This window comes from Oncorhynchus tshawytscha, unplaced genomic scaffold (assembly GCF_018296145.1).
Source record: "Oncorhynchus tshawytscha isolate Ot180627B unplaced genomic scaffold, Otsh_v2.0 Un_contig_5002_pilon_pilon, whole genome shotgun sequence".
Classification (NCBI taxonomy): domain Eukaryota; kingdom Metazoa; phylum Chordata; class Actinopteri; order Salmoniformes; family Salmonidae; genus Oncorhynchus; species Oncorhynchus tshawytscha.
The window spans coordinates 16,679-35,733 of NW_024607742.1; the positions used below are offsets into that span (position 1 = coordinate 16,679).

At 44.5% G+C, this 19,055-nt stretch overlaps 1 protein-coding gene across 5 annotated transcripts; it reads right to left on the reverse strand.

Moving 5' to 3' along the window:
* Positions 1-1,480: 1,480 nt before the first annotated feature.
* On the reverse strand, positions 1,481-8,341 carry LOC121842838 (SOSS complex subunit C). Of its 5 annotated transcripts, XR_006081334.1 has the most exons (6): positions 8,235-8,341; positions 5,074-5,119; positions 4,775-4,871; positions 4,491-4,581; positions 2,375-2,535; positions 1,481-2,308 (listed from the first exon to the last, which is right to left on the reverse strand). XR_006081334.1 is itself a non-coding variant. In XM_042312598.1 (5 exons), the coding sequence occupies exons 1-5, from the start codon at positions 8,241-8,243 to the stop codon at positions 2,428-2,430; spliced, it is 351 nt and encodes a 116-aa protein (XP_042168532.1). In that variant the 5' UTR covers positions 8,244-8,341; the 3' UTR covers positions 1,482-2,427. The 5 variants fall into 5 exon arrangements, 4 of the variants coding, with proteins under 4 accessions (XP_042168535.1, XP_042168532.1, XP_042168534.1 ...); XM_042312598.1 differs by having other exon boundaries at positions 1,482-2,535; XM_042312600.1 differs by lacking the exon at positions 8,235-8,341 and adding an exon at positions 5,328-5,512 and having other exon boundaries at positions 1,482-2,535.
* Between the last annotated feature and the right edge of the window lie 10,714 nt (positions 8,342-19,055).

Sequence of the window (19,055 nt, forward strand, 5' to 3'; positions counted from 1 at the left end):
ATTCAGATTACAACCTCTCCTGTTATTCAGATTACAACCTCTCCCTTTATTCAGATTACAACCTCTCCTTTTATTCAGATTATAACCTCTCCCTTTATTTAGATTACAACCTCTCCTTTTTCTGCAATTTCAGTTCAATCCACCAGAAAATACAAATATTATATAACTCAAACTAATTGATAAAAAAAGAAACATTTTTGGGATAAAAATAAAAGGCCTAATCTTTGTAAATGTTATCATAAATAGGACTGGTGGAGTTATGTCACACATGCAGCTAACACAGACATATGGAAATGTCTGCTCTACCCAACATTACAACCAAATGATTGCAGCATTACCACAAAAATGGAAGAGGAAAGTGGAAGGGGGGAAAAAGTAAGGAACGTGTCTGTTGGCATTAAAGACCAAAATTGGTTAAAGAAAATTGTGATAAATTAAAAAGTATACCAGTTTCATTTAAGTACCAACATTTTTTGCAGCTGTGCCATATATAGTTGGTAAGAGATTTGATGTACTGATTCTATGGTTTATGAACAAAATGACACCATATTCAAAACCATATTCATAGTCAACTCAAGTGCAGTCGCAAAAACCATCAACTGCTATGATGAAACTGGCTCTCATGAGGACCACCACAGGAAAGGAAGACCCAGAGTTACCTCTGCTGCAGAGGATAAATTCATTAGAGTTACCAGCCTCGGAAATTGCAGCCCAAATAAATGCTTCAGAGTTCAGGTAACAGACACATCTCAACATCAATTGTTCAGAGGAGACTGTGTGAATCAGACCTTCATGGTCAAATTGCTGCAAAGAAACCACAACTAAAGGACACCAATAAGAAGAGACTTGCTTGGGCCAAGAAACATGAGCAATGTACATTAGACCGGTGGAAATCTGTAATTTGGTCTGATGAGTCCAAATTTGAGATTTTTGGTTCCAACAGCTGTGTCTTTGTGAGATGCAGAGTAGGTGAACAGATGACCTCAGCATGTGTGGTTCCCACCGTGAAGCATGGAGGTGGTGGTGCTTTGCTGGTGACACTGATTTATTTAGAATTCAAGGCACACTTAACACAGCATGGCTACCACATCATTCTGCAGCGATACGCCATCCCATCCGTTTTGGGCTTAGTGGGACTATCATTTGTTTTTCAACAGGACAATGACCCTCCAGGCTGTGTAAGGGCTATTTGACCAAGAAGGAGAGTGATGGAGTGCTGCATCAGATGACCTGTCCTCCACAATCATCCGGCCTCAACCCAATTGGGATGGTTTGGGATGAGTTGTACCGCAGAGTGAAGGAAAAGCAGCCAACCAGTGCTCAGCATATGTGGGAACTCCTTCAAGACTGTTGGAAAAGCATTTCAGGGTGAAGCTGGTTGAGAGAATGCAAAGCTGTCATCAAGGCAAAGAGTGGCTACTTTGAAGAATCTCAAATATATTTTTTTATTTAACACTTTTTTTTTGTTACATGATTCCATGTTCATAGTTCCTTCCAGGGTTGGGTAGATTACTCTCTAAATATCTGTTAGTTACCTACCAAAATTGTAATAACTAATGTGATTTTGGGATTACCCAAACGCAGTAATTTGATTACCTCGTTACTTTCGTATTATATAAAAAGGATCCATCAAACACATTTGATGTGTGGAGACTCGCTCAGGTGGAACAAACTATAAAACGTGCGTTTTTTTCCTGAATTGAATGTTGAGGAAATAGAAAGGTGTCGATGTATTTTTTTCACAAACATCCTTTTGGAATTTAAAAATAATCCAAGAAGTAATATATTATTATTATTATTCAAAAGTATCTGTAATCCAATTACAATAACGTAATTGATTTGTTTTGTCATCAAATTACGTAAACAGTAAACCCAACCCTGGTTCCTTCTATGTTGTAACAATATAACGTCTGGGTTTAATATAATGAGTATGCAAATTCCCAAGTAAAAGGTCCAAATGTTGTTGTTGACTTGATCTTTATTTGATTAGGCCTTTTTCCATTTATAAAAAATGTTAGAAAAATGACATTTGTCTTTCAAAACCACATGATGTACGGTGCACCAAAAATAGACAGAAATAACATGACCCTTAGCTTCAACAAACAATCCAAGACCTTGTTCAGAAAGTCCTTGTAACAAAGTGTTGTCACTATGTCTGTTCGTGGAGAAAACACCAGAAACGAACGTCGGCCATGTGCACTAAACGATGTGCCGTGTGTCGACGAACAGTGGCAATTCAACAAAATGGTTGGGAAAAATGAGGGCCGATCTGTGGTGCGCTGCCATTCGTCAACACCCAACAGGTGATCTGTGGCCCCGCTGCCATTCGTCAACACGTGATCTGTGGCCCCGCTGCCATTCGTCAACAGGTGATCTGTAAACCACCTGCTGCTTTTAGCCGTTGGGTGTTTTCTTCTTAAGGTTCTGTTATTCTGCTGGTGGAGGTGGGTCTAGACGGGGCAGCACCGGGAGGATCAGGTTCCCGAAGGACGAGTCTTGAGTGATGAAGAATCCAGAAGAGTGAGCATGGGCATGCTACAAACAGAAGATAAAAGAAGATTAGATTGTTTTCCACAAGTTCACAGAGTAGAAAGTGACCTCTATGGTTAGATTGTGTTTGACAAAGAAGCTCTAATTTGGTGGCCTCTGGCCTTGATTCCATCTGAATACACAGACAAATGATATTATACTTGATCAAGTTTACCTCCCAGATTAGAACATTTGTTGTGTAAAAAAGAACATTCTTATTTTCAATGACGGCCTAGAAACAGTGGGTTAACTGCCTTGTTCAGGGGCAGAACAACAGATTTGTACCTTGTCAGCTCAGGGATTCAATCTTGCAACCTTACGGTTAACTAGTCCAACGCTCTAACCACCTGCCTTACGAGGGGCCCACCTGCCTTACGAGGGGCCCACCTGTCTTACGAGGGGCCCACCTGTTACGCGAATGTAGTAAGAAGCCAAGGTAAGTTGCTAGCTAGCATTAAACTTAATCATAATCACAAGTTTACTACACATGGTTGATGATATTACTAGTTTATCTAGCGTGTCCTGCGTTGCATATAATCGATGCAGTGTGCATTCGTGAAAAAGGACTGTCATTGCTCCAACGTGTACCTAACCATAAACATCAATGACTTTCTTAAAATCAATACACAAGTATATATTTTTAAACCTGCATATTTAGCTAAAAGAAATCCAGGTTAGCAGGCAATATCAACCAGGTGAAATTGTGTCACTTCTCTTGCGTTCATTGCACGCAGAGTCAGGGTATATGCAACAGTTTGGGCCGCCTGGCTCGTTGCGAACTAATTTGCCAGAATTTTACGTAATTATGACATAACATTGGAGGTTGTACAATGAAACAGCAATTTAGACTGATGGATGCCACCCGTTAGATAAAATACAGAACGGTTCCATATTTCACTGAAAGAATAAACGTTTTGTTTTCGAGATGATTTCCAGATTCGACCATATTAATGACCAAAGGCTCGTATTTCTGTGTGTTATTATGTTATAATTAAGTCTATGATTTGATAGAGCAGTCTGGCTGAGCGATGGTAGGCACCAGCAAGCTCATAAGCATTCATTCAAACAGCACTTTTGTGCATTTTGCCAGCAGCTCTGCGGTTTATGACTTCAAGCCTATCAACTCCCGAGATTAGGCTGGTGTAACCGATGTGATGTGAAATGGCTAGCTAGTTAGCGGGGTGCACGCTAATAGCGTTTCAAACGTCACTCGCTCTGAGACTTGGAGTGGGTATCCCCCTTTCCAACTGACTAGGTATCCCCCTTTCCAACTGACTAGGTATCCCCCTTTCCCTTTCCAACTGACTAGGTATCCCCCTTTCCCTTTCCAACTGACTAGATATCCCCTTTCCAACTGACTAGGTATCCCCTTTACAACTGACTAGGTATCCCCCTTTCCAACTGACTAGGTATCCCCTTTCCAACTGACTAGGTATCCCCCTTTCCAACTGACTAGGTATCCCCCTTTCCAACTGACTAGGTATCCCCCTTTCCAACTGACTAGGTATCCCCCTTTCCAACTGACTAGGTATCCCACGTTGCTCTTTGATTACATTAAGATAGTCAAGATAGTAATCTTTTCATTCTTTTGTCTTGGGAATATTTGGGAACAGATTTTCTACATAAAGCTAAGAATGAGTTTAATTCCTAGTAATTTTAGTCTTTTTTAAACCTAAAAATAAAAATAACTTGTGGGCCACATATTGCAGACCCCCGCCTTACTGTATTTATAGAGATCATGCAGAATGGCTCTGGGGCCACCTATGACCCTCCTACAACAAACTTCTGAAATGCATCCTTCCATCCTACCGTCCTTGAAGAAATCCCAGATCTGAATTGGTCGGTTTAGGTAACACCTCGCTCTAACCCGTCCAATCACTTATAGATCTATGCTTACGCCCAGATGAAACAAGGAGGGAGGGGTGCATTTCTGACATTTTAGAATGAGGTCAAGGCCTTACCTGCAGAGCTGCTTTCTGCTGGGCAGCGATGTGCTGCTGCTCCGCGTGGTCTCTGAAGTCTTTATTCAGGGCTGGTCTGGAGAGAGGGATGCTGTTGGTGAGAGGGATGGAGGGATATGGGTCAGGGGCTGCACTTGGGTCTACATCCCAAACAACACCCTATATAAATGCAATACTTTTGACCAGGGCTCATAGGGCTCTGTTCAAAAGTAGTTCACTATAAGGGGTGCAGACAAAGTTTGTCACTGACACACACACACACATAACCAGATGCTTCCAGATACCTGGCTCCAGGGTTATTCATGGAGGAGTTCTGTATCAAACGTCTCTTCTCCTTGTCCAATTCAGCCAAAATGGCAACACGGTTCTTGTTCTGGAATCCTGAGTAGAGAAAAAAAAAATACTGATTAGCAACAAAATAATATTACAGAAATGCAGTATCAGCACAAATAAAGCCAACTGTAGTCCAGTTCTACTTGAAGAAGACTCGCCATCAGCAAGCAGCAGAAAACACCCTGGCTCAGAGCTACCTACTTGCTATACTACCCGGCTATACTACCCGGCCGTCTGCTACTTGACTTACCCGCTCCAGGTGCAGGCGAGGCCATGTCAGAGACAGTGACTGCAGCCTAAACAACACAAAAGACAGAGAGCGCTGTGCTGGCTAGTTAGCATTAGCACTGGGACAAATCGACCAAGGATAAGCAGATGTTCATCATTCGTTCAAATAGCTACATAACTATTACAAAGAATAGAATGCTTGAGTTCTACGTAAAATATATATATTTTTGTTGCTATATACAGAAACAAAGCCGCTAAAACATAACTACGTTTTACTTCTCTGTTGAACTCGTGTATCAACAAAAAAAAAAGTAACGTGACCACTTCAACTAAGGGCGCGTTCGAGCGGATCGTTTTTGTCAAGTTGGGGACTATCGATCAAATCAAGGTTTATTTGGTCGAGTACACATATCTGCAGGCGCAGCGAAATGTTTGCTCCTTCTTCTTCTTCTTCTTCTTCTTCTTCTTCTTCTTCTTTGTGATTGGGTTGGCGGATCGCATCCAACTTTTAAGATCCATACAACGCCACCTATTGTACTGGAGTGTGAGGCCGGTGACTGCCTACCTAATATTACATTATCTTCATTAGTCCTGTTCCTCTAAGAAAGTGAAATAGAGCCTTAGACACCACTTCCCTTCCCCTTTCCTTCCCCACTAATCCACCCAAACCCCAACCCCCATCCAGCCTCTCTAACCCTTTCACACAATCTCTCCTTATCTACGTTATACAGTTCACAGAATATAAAACACACGTTTCAACGTTTCTGCCGCTAAACACTCATCACACAGACCTGTTTCATTTCCCCCTATCATCCACAATGTGGCATTCAAACCTGTGTTCCCAAAGCGTAGCCTACTCCACGTAACTTCCTCTCTCCTACACCCCATACTCCCCACCTCCTCTGTTACTGGGGAGGCAGGTAGCCTAGTGGTTAGAGTGTAGAGGAGGCAGGTAGCCTAGTGGTTAGAGTGTAGAGGGGGCAGGTAGTCTAGTGGTTAGAGTGTAGAGGAGGCAGGTAGCCTAGTGGTTAGAGTGTAGAGGAGGCAGGTAGCCTAGTGGTTAGAGTGTAGAGGGGGCAGGTAGTCTAGTGGTTAGAGTGTAGAGGAGGCAGGTAGCCTAGTGGTTAGAGTGTAAAGGTGGCAGGTAGCCTAGTGGTTAGAGTGTAGAGGAGGCAGGTAGCCTAGTGGTTAGAGTGTAGAGGTGGCAGGTAGCCTAGTGGTTAGAGTGTAAAGGTGGCAGGTAGCCTAGTGGTTAGAGTGTAGAGGAGGCAGGTAGCCTAGTGGTTAGAGTGTAGAGGTGGCAGATAGCCTAGTGGTTAGAGTGGAGGGGAGGCAGGTAGCCTGGTGGTTAGAGTGTAGAGGAGGCAGGTAGTCTAGTGGTTACAGTGTAGAGGGGGCAGGTAGCCTAGTGGTTAGAGTGGAGAGGAGGCAGGTAGCCTAGTGGTTAGAGTGTAGAGGGGGCAGGTAGCCTAGTGGTTAGAGTGGAGGGGAGGCAGGTAGCCTAGTGGTTAGAGTGGAGAGGAGGCAGGTAGCCTAGTGGTTAGAGTGGAGGGGAGGCAGGTAGTCTAGTGGTTAGAGTGGAGGGGAGGCAGGTAGCCTAGTGGTTAGAGTGGAGGGGAGGCAGGTAGCCTAGTGGTTAGAGTGGAGAGGAGGCAGGTAGCCTAGTGGTTAGAGTGGAGGGAGGCAGGTAGTCTAGTGGTTAGAGTGGATGGGAGGCAGGTAGTCTAGTGGTTAGAGTGGAGGGGAGGCAGGTAGTCTAGTGGTTAGAGTGGAGGGGAGGCAGGTAGTCTAGTGGTTAGAGTGGAGGGGAGGCAGGTAGTCTAGTGGTTAGAGTGGAGGGGAGGCAGGTAGTCTACTCCACATAACTTCCTCTCTCCTACACCCCATACTCCCCACCTCCTCTGTTACTGGGGAGGCAGGTAGCCTAGTGGTTAGAGTGGAGGGGAGGCAGGTAGTCTAGTGGTTAGAGTGTAGGGGAGGCAGGTAGTCTAGTGGTTAGAGTGGAGGGGAGGCAGGTAGCCTAGTGGTTAGAGTGGAGGGGAGGCAGGTAGCCTAGTGGTTAGAGTGTAGAGGAGGCAGGTAGTCTAGCGGTTAGAGTGTAGAGGTGGCAGGTAGTCTAGTGGTTAGAGTGGAGGGGAGGCAGGTAGTCTAGTGGTTAGAGTGTAGAGGAGGCAGGTAGTCTAGTGGTTAGAGTGTAGAGGTGGCAGGTAGTCTAGTGGTTAGAGTGTAGAGGAGGCAGGTAGTCTAGTGGTTAGAGTGTAGAGGAGGCAGGTAGCCTAGTGGTTAGAGTGTAGAGGAGGCAGGTAGTCTAGTGGTTAGAGTGGAGGGAGGCAGGTAGCCTAGTGGTTAGAGTGGAGGGAGGCAGGTAGTCTACTCCACATAACTTCCTCTCTCCTACACCCCATACTCCCCACCTCCTCTGTTACTGGGGAGGCAGGTAGCCTAGTGGTTAGAGTGGAGGGGAGGCAGGTAGCCTAGTGGTTAGAGTGTAGAGGAGGCAGGTAGCCTAGTGGTTAGAGTGGAGGGGAGGCAGGTAGCCTAGTGGTTAGAGTGGAGGAGGCAGGTAGCCTAGTGGTTAGAGTGGAGGGAGGCAGGTAGTCTAGTGGTTAGAGTGGAGGAGGCAGGTAGCCTAGTGGTTAGAGTGGAGGGGAGGCAGGTAGCCTAGTGGTTAGAGTGGAGGGGAGGCAGGTAGTCTAGTGGTTAGAGTGGAGGGGAGGCAGGTAGCCTAGTGGTTAGAGTGGAGGGGAGGCAGGTAGTCTACTCCACATAACTTCCTCTCTCCTACACCCCATACTCCCCACCTCCTCTGTTACTGGGGAGGCAGGTAGCCTAGTGGTTAGAGTGGAGGGGAGGCAGGTAGTCTAGTGGTTAGAGTGGAGGGGAGGCAGGTAGCCTAGTGGTTAGAGTGTAGAGGAGGCAGGTAGCCTAGTGGTTAGAGTGTAGAGGAGGCAGGTAGCCTAGTGGTTAGAGTGTAGAGGAGGCAGGTAGCCTAGTGGTTAGTGTGTTGGACGAGCAACTGAAAGGTTGCTAGAACAAACCCCCGAGCTGACAAGTTAAACGTCTGTTGTTGTACCCGTGAACAAGGCAGTTAACCCACTGTTCTTAAAGCTGTCATTGAAAATAAGAATTTGTTCTTAACTGACTTGCCTAGTTAAATAAAAACGTACTATTGCCTTCCCTTACCACCAGCATCCCATTTCCTTTGCCAAAGATTGAGCCCTTTTGTCTGGATCAAGGACTTGACTAAAATTTGGGCCAGTGGGACCTGAATGTCTACGCCACTCTCCTCACAGCACTCTTAGCCTCCACATCAGCCTTCTTATTACCCTCCACACCACAGGAGGCTGGTGGCACCTTCATTGTGGAGGATGGGCTCGTGGTAATGGCTGGAGCGGAATGGGTAGAATGGTGTAGAATATATCAAACATGGTTTCCATGTTCACCATGGTTTCCATGGTGTTTGATGCCATTCCATTTACTCCAATCCAGCCATTCTTATGAGCCGTCCGCCCCTCAGCAGATTTCCACACCCACACGGACTGGAACCCAGTTACTTCCATCCTCTCCAATCCCATTAACAGCACCATCGTCTCCACAAGCAAGTCTCCCCTATCCGACCTGCCTGTCGTCACACTACTCAACACCGCAGCCCAATCAGAGCAGATCACCTCCTCCTCTATCCATCTCAAACCTACTGTAGAATCATGGCCATCAACTCGGCGGTATACACTGACACCTGCTTACATACTCGTAACATTGAAATCTGGGATACACACCCCTACTGGATCCTTTCAACCATCTGTAAAAATCCTTAAACGCCGTCTCACGTTCTCTCCCCATTCTCTCTTACCTCAATCATATCCACATCTACACTTGGTTTCAGAAACAGCCGCGGAGGGACGTTCCCCAATGCAATTGCCGGCCCTAATCTCTCTCTCCCCTCAGTCCATATTCTACCACTTTCTGCCCAATTATCCACCCGCACGCCCTCTGCTTACCCACTACTTGCTCCCAGCATTCTCCAGTTGCCGTGACCGCAGGGTGTCCTTCTGAACTCCTTTTCAATCTCGGGCCAGTACAATAACGCCAGTTTGTCCTTCCTTATCCTCAGTGGCAGTTCCCCACTATCGACCTGCAATGCCTCAACAGGTGTCGTCCTGAAGGCACCAACACACAATCTCAGGGCCGTTGACTGTATCCTATCGAGGCGCTGTGGTACCGTTTTGGCTGCCGATCCAAAAAAACTCCCATAATCCAAAGATGAACTGATCAATGCCTGGTACAGATAAAACTGTGTTTGTGTATCATGTGTCTTCCACATAAACCTCTCATTGAACCACATACCCAAAACTCAGACACACGACCTATATCATTCTTGTATTTCTAGCTCCAAAAGTGCAGTAATAGCTAGCAATAAAAAAAATAACAATACATACATAATCCAAAAATGAAAAAGAAAGAAATATCAGAATGAGCAATGAGTCTGGAATATTTCTATTTGTTTTTAAATTTAACGAGTCAGTTAAGAACAAACTCTTATTTACAAGGACGGCCAGCCAGGGGTTTAACTGCCTTGTTCAGGGGTAGAATGACAGATTTTGACCTTGTCAGCTCAGAGATTCAATCCAGCAACCTTTCGGTTACTGGCTCCATGCTCTAACCACTAGGATACCTGCCTCCCCCTCTAACCACTAGGATACCTGCTGCCCCCTCTAACCACTAGGATACCTGCTGCCCCCTCTAACCACTAGGATACCTGCTGCCCCCTCTAACCACTAGGATACCTGCCTCCTCCACACTCTAACCACTAGGATACCTGCTGCCCCCTCTAACCACTAGGATACCTGCCTCCTCCACACTCTAACCACTAGGATACCTGCCTCCCCCTCTAACCACTAGGATACCTGCTGCCCCCTCTAACCACTAGGATACCTGTCTCCTCCACACTCTAACCACTAGGATACCGGCTGGTTACTGGCTCCACACTCTAACCACTAGGATACCTGCTGGTTACTGGCTCCATGCTCTAACCACTAGGATACCTGCTGGTTACTGGCTCCATGCTCTAACCACTAGGATACCTGCCTCCTCCTCTAACCACTAGGATACCTGCCTCCCCCTCTAACCACTAGGATACCTGCCTCCCCCTCTAACCACTAGGATACCTGCCACCCCTCTCTAACCACTAGGATACCTGCCTCCCCCTCTAACCACTAGGATACCTGCCTCCCCCCTCTAACCACTAGGATACCTGCTGCCCCAATATACAAGTCAGAAGTTTGGACACACCTACTCATTCAAGGGTTTTTCTTTATTTTTTATACATTGTAGAATAATAGTGAAGACATCAAAACTATGAAATAACACATATGGAACCATGTAGTAACCAAAAAAGTGTTAAACAAATGAAAATATAAATGGGGCTAATCTGAACACAAGTGTAACACATGTAGCCTGTGTGTAGAGAGTCATTTTGTTTGGTTTTCAAAATATCACAGGCCTTTTCAGCATATTGATTCTGCATTTGTACATTTAAAACCAGTGTTTTGACACTGATCTATAACATGAAACATGAAACAAATGAAACAAATCAATGACAAGAAGCAGCAACCGCAGTGCTTCATTTGAGCCGGATCCTGCCGATCAGGAACCTTTTTGTTTTGGACTGTTTTGTTGTTCTAAATGAAATAATTCAGAATAGCCCACTACACCATGAGAAGGCTTATAATTTAGCCACTGCGGATCAATAGCTTCTTTTTAAAATAGCATGTGGATCGTAACCAAATAACAAGGCCTACAGTCGGGAACGTGCGGCAAATCTGTCAGAGAAAAAAGGCCTTTTGCAATATTTTGAATACGAGGGAAAACAATAATGCTGTAGGCTACCAATATATGAGATCAACTTCCAAAATATAGTTTTACAAGAGAGAAAGATAGACGTTTGGCATCGGCCATCACCAGCAAGTGAACTGCGCATCGTTGGGTGAGTCAGTGAAACTGGAAAGCATTTTTGGGACTATAATTTCCTCCTCATATTGTAGCCTACAATATGTCTCCACACACCTTGGACTGGGCTATTGATGGATTCAAGACAAGGTCGTTTTTAATGATCTCAGTTTGTCCGTGTCAAAGTAGTCTGCCATTTCGATCGTTTATGCGGTTTAAAAAAAAAAATATCCGGTCATGTGAAATGAAATAGAATTGCATCAAGTGCGTTTTTAAAACAGCCCCTAGGCTACTAAAGATGTTCTCCATGTGTACAACTTCTGTAAGTGCCTCTACTCTACTGCTCTACATAAAGCTGTCTCAACAGCAGAGCTTTCTTTTCAGCACCATGGAGTGACTCCTTACCACCACTACACCTGGCTATCAGTGGAGCCTCGTCTGGCAGCCAAACAGTGCATTCACCATGGAGTGAATCCTTACCATCACTACACCTGGCTATCAGTGGAGCCTCGTCTGGCAGCCAAACAGTGCATTCACCATGGAGTGACTCCTTACCACCACTACACCTGGCTATCAGTGGAGCCTTGTTTTCGGCACCATGGAGTGACTCCTTACCACCGCTACACCTGGCTATCAGTGGAGCCTCGTCTGGCAGCCAAACAGTGCATTCACCATGGAGTGACTCCTTACCACCACTACACCTGGCTATCAGTGGAGACTTGTTTTCGGCACCATGGAGTGACTCCTTACCACCGCTACACCTGGCTATCAGTGGAGCCTCGTCTGGCAGGGAAACAGTGCATTCACCATGGAGTGAATCCTTACCACCACTACACCTGGCTATCAGTGGAGCCTCGTCTGGCAGGGAAACAGTTAATTCAGACTCATTTACTGATTTTGTAAAAGAACAACAACATATGGCTGACTTACTTAAACAAATGGTGTTTCTACTGACAATTGAGATGTACAAACTATGGCATAATGGGACGATGAGCTGATAAGAGGATCAGTCATTTAGATTTACATTCATGAGCTAAGATGGACGTAGTCAATGTACAGTTGAAGTGGGAAGTTTACATACATACCTTAGCCAAATACATTTAAACTCAGTTTTTCACAATTCCTGACATTTAATCAGAGTAAAAAAAATCCCTGTTTTAGGTCAGTTAGGATCACCACTTTATTTTAAGAATGTGAAATGTCAGAATAACAGTAGAGTGGTTGATTTCAGCTTTAATCTCTTTCATCACATTCCCAGTGGGTCAGAAGTTTACATACACTCAATTAGTATTTGGTAGCATTGCCTTTAAAATTGTTTAACTTGGGTCAAACGTTTCGGGTAGCCTTCCACAATCTTCCCACAATAAGTTGGGTGAATTTTGGCCCATTCCTCCTGACAGAGCTGGTGTAACTGAGTCAGGTTTGTAGGCCTCCTTGCTCGCACACACTTTTTCAGTTCAGCCCATACATTTTCTATAGGATTGAGGTTAGGGCTTTGTGATGGCCACTCCAATACCTTGACTTTGTTGTCCTTAAGCCATTTTGCCACAACTTTGGAAGTATGCTTGGGGTCATTGTCCATTTGGAAGATTTGATTCTCACCTTCTGCAACAAAGTACGTTAATTTCTAGGAGACAGAAAACGTCTCCTTCCTGAGCGGTATGACGGCTGCGTGGTCCCATGGTATTTACACTTGCGTACTATTGTTTGTACAGATGAACATAGTACCTTCAGGCATTTGGAAATTGCTTCCAAGGATGAACCAGACTTGTGGAGGTACACAATTATTTTTCTGAGGTCTTGTCTGATTTATTTTTATTTTCCCATGATGTCAAGCAAAAGAGGCACTGAGTTTGAAGGTAGGCCTTGAAATACATCCACAGGTACACCTCCAATTGACTCAAATGATGTCAATTAGCCTATCAGAAGCTTCTAAAGCCATTACATAATTTTCTGGAATTTTCCAAGCTGTTTAAAGGCACAGTCAACTTAGTGTATGTAAACTTCTGAACCACTGGAATTGTGATACAGTGATTTATAAGTGTAATAATCTGTCTGTAAACAATTGTTGGAAAAATGACTTGTGTCATGCACAAAGTACATGTCCTAACCGACTTGCCAAAACTATAGTTTGTTAACAATACATTTGTGTAGTGGTTGAAAAACTAGTTTTAATGACTCCGACCTATGTGTATTTAAACTTCTGACTTTGACTTCCCCTTTCCCATTACAACTGACTAGATATCCCCTTTCTCATTACAACTGACTAGATATCCCCTTTCCCTTTCCAACTGACTAGATATCCCCCTTTCCAACTGACTAGATATCCCCCTTCCCCTTTACAACTGACTAGATATCCCCTTTCCCTTTACAACTGACTAGATATCCCCCTTTCCCTTTACAACTGACTAGGTATCCCCCTTTCCCTTTCCAACTGACTAGATATCCCCTTTCCCTTTACAACTGACTAGATATCCCCCTTTCCAACTGACTAGATATCCCCTTTCCCTTTACAACTGACTAGATATCCCCTTTCCAACTGACTAGATATCCCCCTTTCCCTTTCCAACTGACTAGATATCCCCCTTTCCAACTGACTAGATATCCCCCTTTCCCTTTACAACTGACTAGATATCCCCCTTTACAACTGACTAGATATCCCCTTCCCCTTTACAACTGACTAGATATCCCCTTTCCCTTTACAACTGACTAGATAGCCCCTTTCTCATTACAACTGACTAGATATCCCCTTTCCCTTTCCAACTGACTAGATATCCCCTTTCCCTTTACAACTGACTAGGTATCCCCTTTCCCTTTCCAACTGACTAGATATCCCCCTTTCCCTTTACAACTGACTAGATATCCCCTTTCCAACTGACTAGATATCCCCCTTTCCCTTTACAACTGACTAGATATCCCCCTTTCCAACTGACTAGATATCCCCCTTTCCCTTTACAACTGACTAGATATCCCCCTTTCCAACTGACTAGATATCCCCTTTCCCTTTCCAACTGACTAGATATCCCCCTTTCCAACTGACTAGATATCCCCCTTTCCCTTTACAACTGACTAGATATCCCCCTTTACAACTGACTAGATATCCCCCTTCCCTTTACAACTGACTAGATATCCCCTTTCCCTTTACAACTGACTAGATAGCCCCTTTCTCATTACAACTGACTAGATATCCCCTTTCCCTTTCCAACTGACTAGATATCCCCCTTTCCCTTTACAACTGACTAGATATCCCCTTTCTCATTACAACTGACTAGATATCCCCTTTCCCTTTCCAACTGACTAGATATCCCCCTTTCCAACTGACTAGATATCCCCCTTCCCTTTACAACTGACTAGATATCCCCCTTTCCCTGTACAACTGACTAGATATCCCCTTTCCAACTGACTAGGTATCCCCCTTTCCCTTTACAACTGACTAGATATCCCCTTTCCCTTTACAACTGACTCGATATCCCCCTTTCACTTTCACATAGGTTGTAATAGGACTTTTTTTTTTGGGGGGCTTGGCTTTAGTGACTTTACACATGCACAGCTACTGTTTGGGTGCTGTATATGAATTACTGTGTGACAAAAGTTGTCCATATTTGAAAACAAGATTTTTCTTTCATGGCACAAGAGACAGCTGCCTGATTTGTGCCTGTCTCAGTGGACTCATCCATTGAGGAGGCCTGTCTCAGTGGACTCATCCATTGAGGAGGCCTGTCTCAGTGGACTCATCCATTGAGGAGGCCTGTCTCAGTGGACTCATCCATTGAGGAGGCCTGTCTCAGTGGACTCATCCATTGAGGAGGCCTGTCTCAGTGGACTCATCCATTGAGGAGGCCTGTCTCAGTGGACTCATCCATTGAGGAGGCCTGTCTCAGTGGACTCATCCATTGAGGAGGCCTGTCTCAGTGGACTCATCCATTGAGGAGGCCTGTCTCAGTGGACTCATCCATTGAGGAGGCCTGTCTCAGTGGACTCATCCTTTGAGGAGGCCTGTCTCAGTGGACTCATCCTTTGAGGAGGCCTGTCTCAGTGGACTCATCCATTGAGGAGGCCTGTCTCAGTGGACTCATCCTTTGAGGAGGCCTGTCTCAGTGGACTCATCCTTTGAGGAGGCCTGTCTCAGTGGACTCATCCATTGAGGAGGCCTGTCTCAGTGGACTCATCCATTGAGGAGGCCTGTCTCAGTGGACTCATCCATTGAGGAGGCCTGTCTCAGTGGACTCATCCTTTGAGGAGGCCTGTCTCAGTGGACTCATCCTTTGAGGAGGCCTGTCTCAGTGGACTCATCCATTGAGGAGGCCGCTGGGTTGACATGGTCAAAGAATATGGGGATTGTGGCTCAGATGCACAAGGCACGTCTCTCTCCAGAATACCTCTTTCCCTCCAAACTGCTTTCTGTTTCAGTCATGTCTTTGGTCCCGTTCACATCGGTTAACCAAAAATACTTATGATTGATTGACAATTAGTGCCTTCCACAATGCAGGCAATGGCTTCAAGTTGCAGCTGGTGAGGAGCAACTACAGAAATGTGCAGTCAAAACCTCTGATCACATTTATTTAACCAGGCAAGTTAGTGAAGAATAAATTATTATTTACAATGACGGCCTAGGAACAGTGAGTTAACTGCCTTGTTAACGACAGATTTTTACCTTTTCAGCTCAGGGATTTGATCTATCAACCTTTAGGTTAAAGGCCCAACGCTCTATCCACTGGGTTACCTGCCGCCCCTGGTGGTTGTATTGTTCATGCAGTGGACATGTAGGTGCAAGTGGGACAATTTTATCCCAATAATGCAACACACTTTGAAAGCATCTGACCAACGATTGTCACCCGAATTGACAAAAGTGATCCACTCGAACGCGCCCCCAGGCTCAAGCGTTGTATTACTTCCGGTACTGTTATTGTACTTCCGAGACTGCGCGGTGCGAGTCACCTGACGGTTGTGTGGTTGCAGCCAGCGGGTTCAGCATTTGATACACGGGATTGGAAATAATCACAAAACAAACCATAATTTCAGGCCAAGAAACGAAGACATTTTCCGGTAAATCCGTTCTCGGTTTCCCCTCGCTAGCACAATGAGTGCCTGCACCCCTAAATCGCTGGCTTCGTCTGGACAAAAACCCATTCAGGAGATGTGCCATCCGCTCGGAGCCGAGGAGGCAGTTCTCACACCCAGTCCAGATGTCAGAAACATCACTAGCAGCATTGGAGAGAAGGTATGATAGATAGATAAATACGCTAAATACAGATAGTTGTTTAGATACTTTGGTCTTACACGGGTTGAGGATAATAACCGGCTAACCTGGTTACCAAATGCTTTCAGATGTATTTTTTCTGAACGCGCATCTGCTTCGCCAGACCACACATATCTTCTCCAATATGACATTTTATCAGTTGATCCTGTATACGTGTAATAGATCTGGTGACAGAGCTGTTTGGAGACTGATTTCCATTGATTACTTGAAGCTACATGGATTCAGTGAATTCACCATATGGCATCAACTATAGATGCTTGTGACTGTCACTAGTAAAAAAAAATATATAAAAAAAAGACCTAACAAAACATTGTTTAACTCTGTATAACATTTTGTAAATGAATCCATGCCAAAGGTTTTCTGATCACAGGATAAAGATGGAGTCATCAAGCTGGAGATTCCTTCTACCAGTAGTTTGTAAAGAACACAAGATCACAATATCACACGTAGCCTAATACACACGAATACCAGGTCCAGGTTTGAAAAACGTTCAAGCTGTTGTTGATACAGAGCAGATGTTGTCATTTTAAAACCATGGTCTGGAAAACAGTGGTATTTAAAACACACACACAAACAAACAGTCATAGAAAGTTGAGCTCGTTTTGTGATACTGTTGGTTTCTTCAGAGTGGGATGTCCGTGCCAGTCGTGGGGAGCGCAGCCTCGACAACGGCACTGTGTTTTCCTCAGGGACATCTCCTTCTCATGGCCTGTGGCCAAATGGCACCTGATTCCCAATATAGTGCACTACTTTAGACCAGAGCCCTCCAAAAAGTAGTGAACTACATAGGGAACAGGGTGCCGTTTGGCCTCAGGCTATGCTCTCTATAGGGATTGTTTACTGTGTATAACTTGTTGTATCATAATGTGTGTAGTGAAAATGGGGCCACGTCCAACACAAGCTGTGGCCTGTTCAGAGATACATTATGTTTACAAATAGCAGGAGAAGTAGAACACTAAACGATGTCCTTTCTCTCATAGCGTCAGTTTGCCGCGCACGGACTAAAAACACATAATAATATTCATATTAGACCTCACAGTGAAATGCTGAATACAACAGGTGTAGTAGACCTCACAGTGAAATGCTGAATACAACAGGTGTAGACCTCACAGTGAAATGCTGAATACAACAGGTGTAGTAGACCTCACAGTGAAATGCTGAATACAACAGGTGCAGTAGACCTTACAGTGAAATGCTGAATACAACAGGTGTAGTAGCCCTTACAGTGAAATGCTGAATACAACAGGTGTAGTAGACCTTACAGTGAAATGCTGAATACAACAGGTGTAGTAGACCTCACAGTGAAATGCTGAATACAACAGGTGTAGTAGACCTTACAGTGAAATGCTGAATACAACAGGTGTAGGTAGACCTTACAGTGAAATGCTGAATACAACAGGTGTAGTAGACCTTACAGTGAAATGCTGAATACAACAGGTGTAGTAGACCTCACAGTGAAATGCTGAATACAACAGGTGTAGTAGACCTCACAGTGAAATGCTGAATACAACAGGTGTAGTAGACCTTACAGTGAAATGCTGAATACAACAGGTGTAGTAGACCTCACAGTGAAATGCTGAATACAACAGGTGTAGTAGACCTCACAGTGAAATGCCGAATACAACAGGTGTAGTAGACCTCACAGTGAAATGCCGAATACAACAGGTGTAGTAGACCTCACAGTGAAATGCCGAATACAACAGGTGTAGTAGACCTCACAGTGAAATGCCGAATACAACAGGTGTAGTAGACCTCACAGTGAAATGCTGAATACAACAGGTGTAGTAGACCTCACAGTGAAATGCTGAATACAACAGGTGTAGTAGACCTCACAGTGAAATGCTGAATACAACAGGTGTAGTAGACCTCACAGTGAAATGCTGAATACAACAGGTGTAGTAGACCTCACAGTGAAATGCTGAATACAACAGGTGTAGTAGACCTCACAGTGAAATGCTGAATACAACAGGTGTAGACCTCACAGTGAAATGCTGAATACAACAGGTGTAGTAGACCTCACAGTGAAATGCTGAATACAACAGGTGTAGTAGACCTCACAGTGAAATGCTGAATACAACAGGTGTAGTAGACCTTACAGTGAAATGCTGAATACAACAGGTGTAGTAGACCTTACAGTGAAATGCTGAATACAACAGGTGTAGTAGACCTCACAGTGAAATGCTGAATACAACAGGTGTAGTAGACCTCACAGTGAAATGCTGAATACAACAGGTGTAGAACTCACAGTGAAATGCTGAATACAACAGGTGTAGTAGACCTCACAGTGAAATGCTGAATACAACAGGTGTAGTAGACCTTACAGTGAAATGCTGAATACAACAGGTGCAGTAGACCTTACAGTGAAATGCTGAATACAACAGGTGTAGTAGACCTCACAGTGAAATGCTGAATACAACAGGTGTAGTAGACCTTACAGTGAAATGCTGAATACAACAGGTGCAGTAGACCTTACAGTGAAATGCTGAATACAACAGGTGTAGTAGACCTCACAGTGAAATGCTGAATACAACAGGTGTAGTAGACCTTACAGTGAAATGCTGAATACAACAGGTGCAGTAGACCTTACAGAATACAACAGGTGTAGTAGACCTCACAGTGAAATGCTGAATACAACAGGTGTAGTAGACCTTACAGTGAAATGCTGAATACAACAGGTGTAGTAGACCTCACAGTGAAATGCTGAATACAACAGGTGTAGTAGACCTCACAGTGAAATGCTGAATACAACAGGTGTAGTAGACCTCACAGTGAAATGCTGAGTACAACAGGTGTAGTAG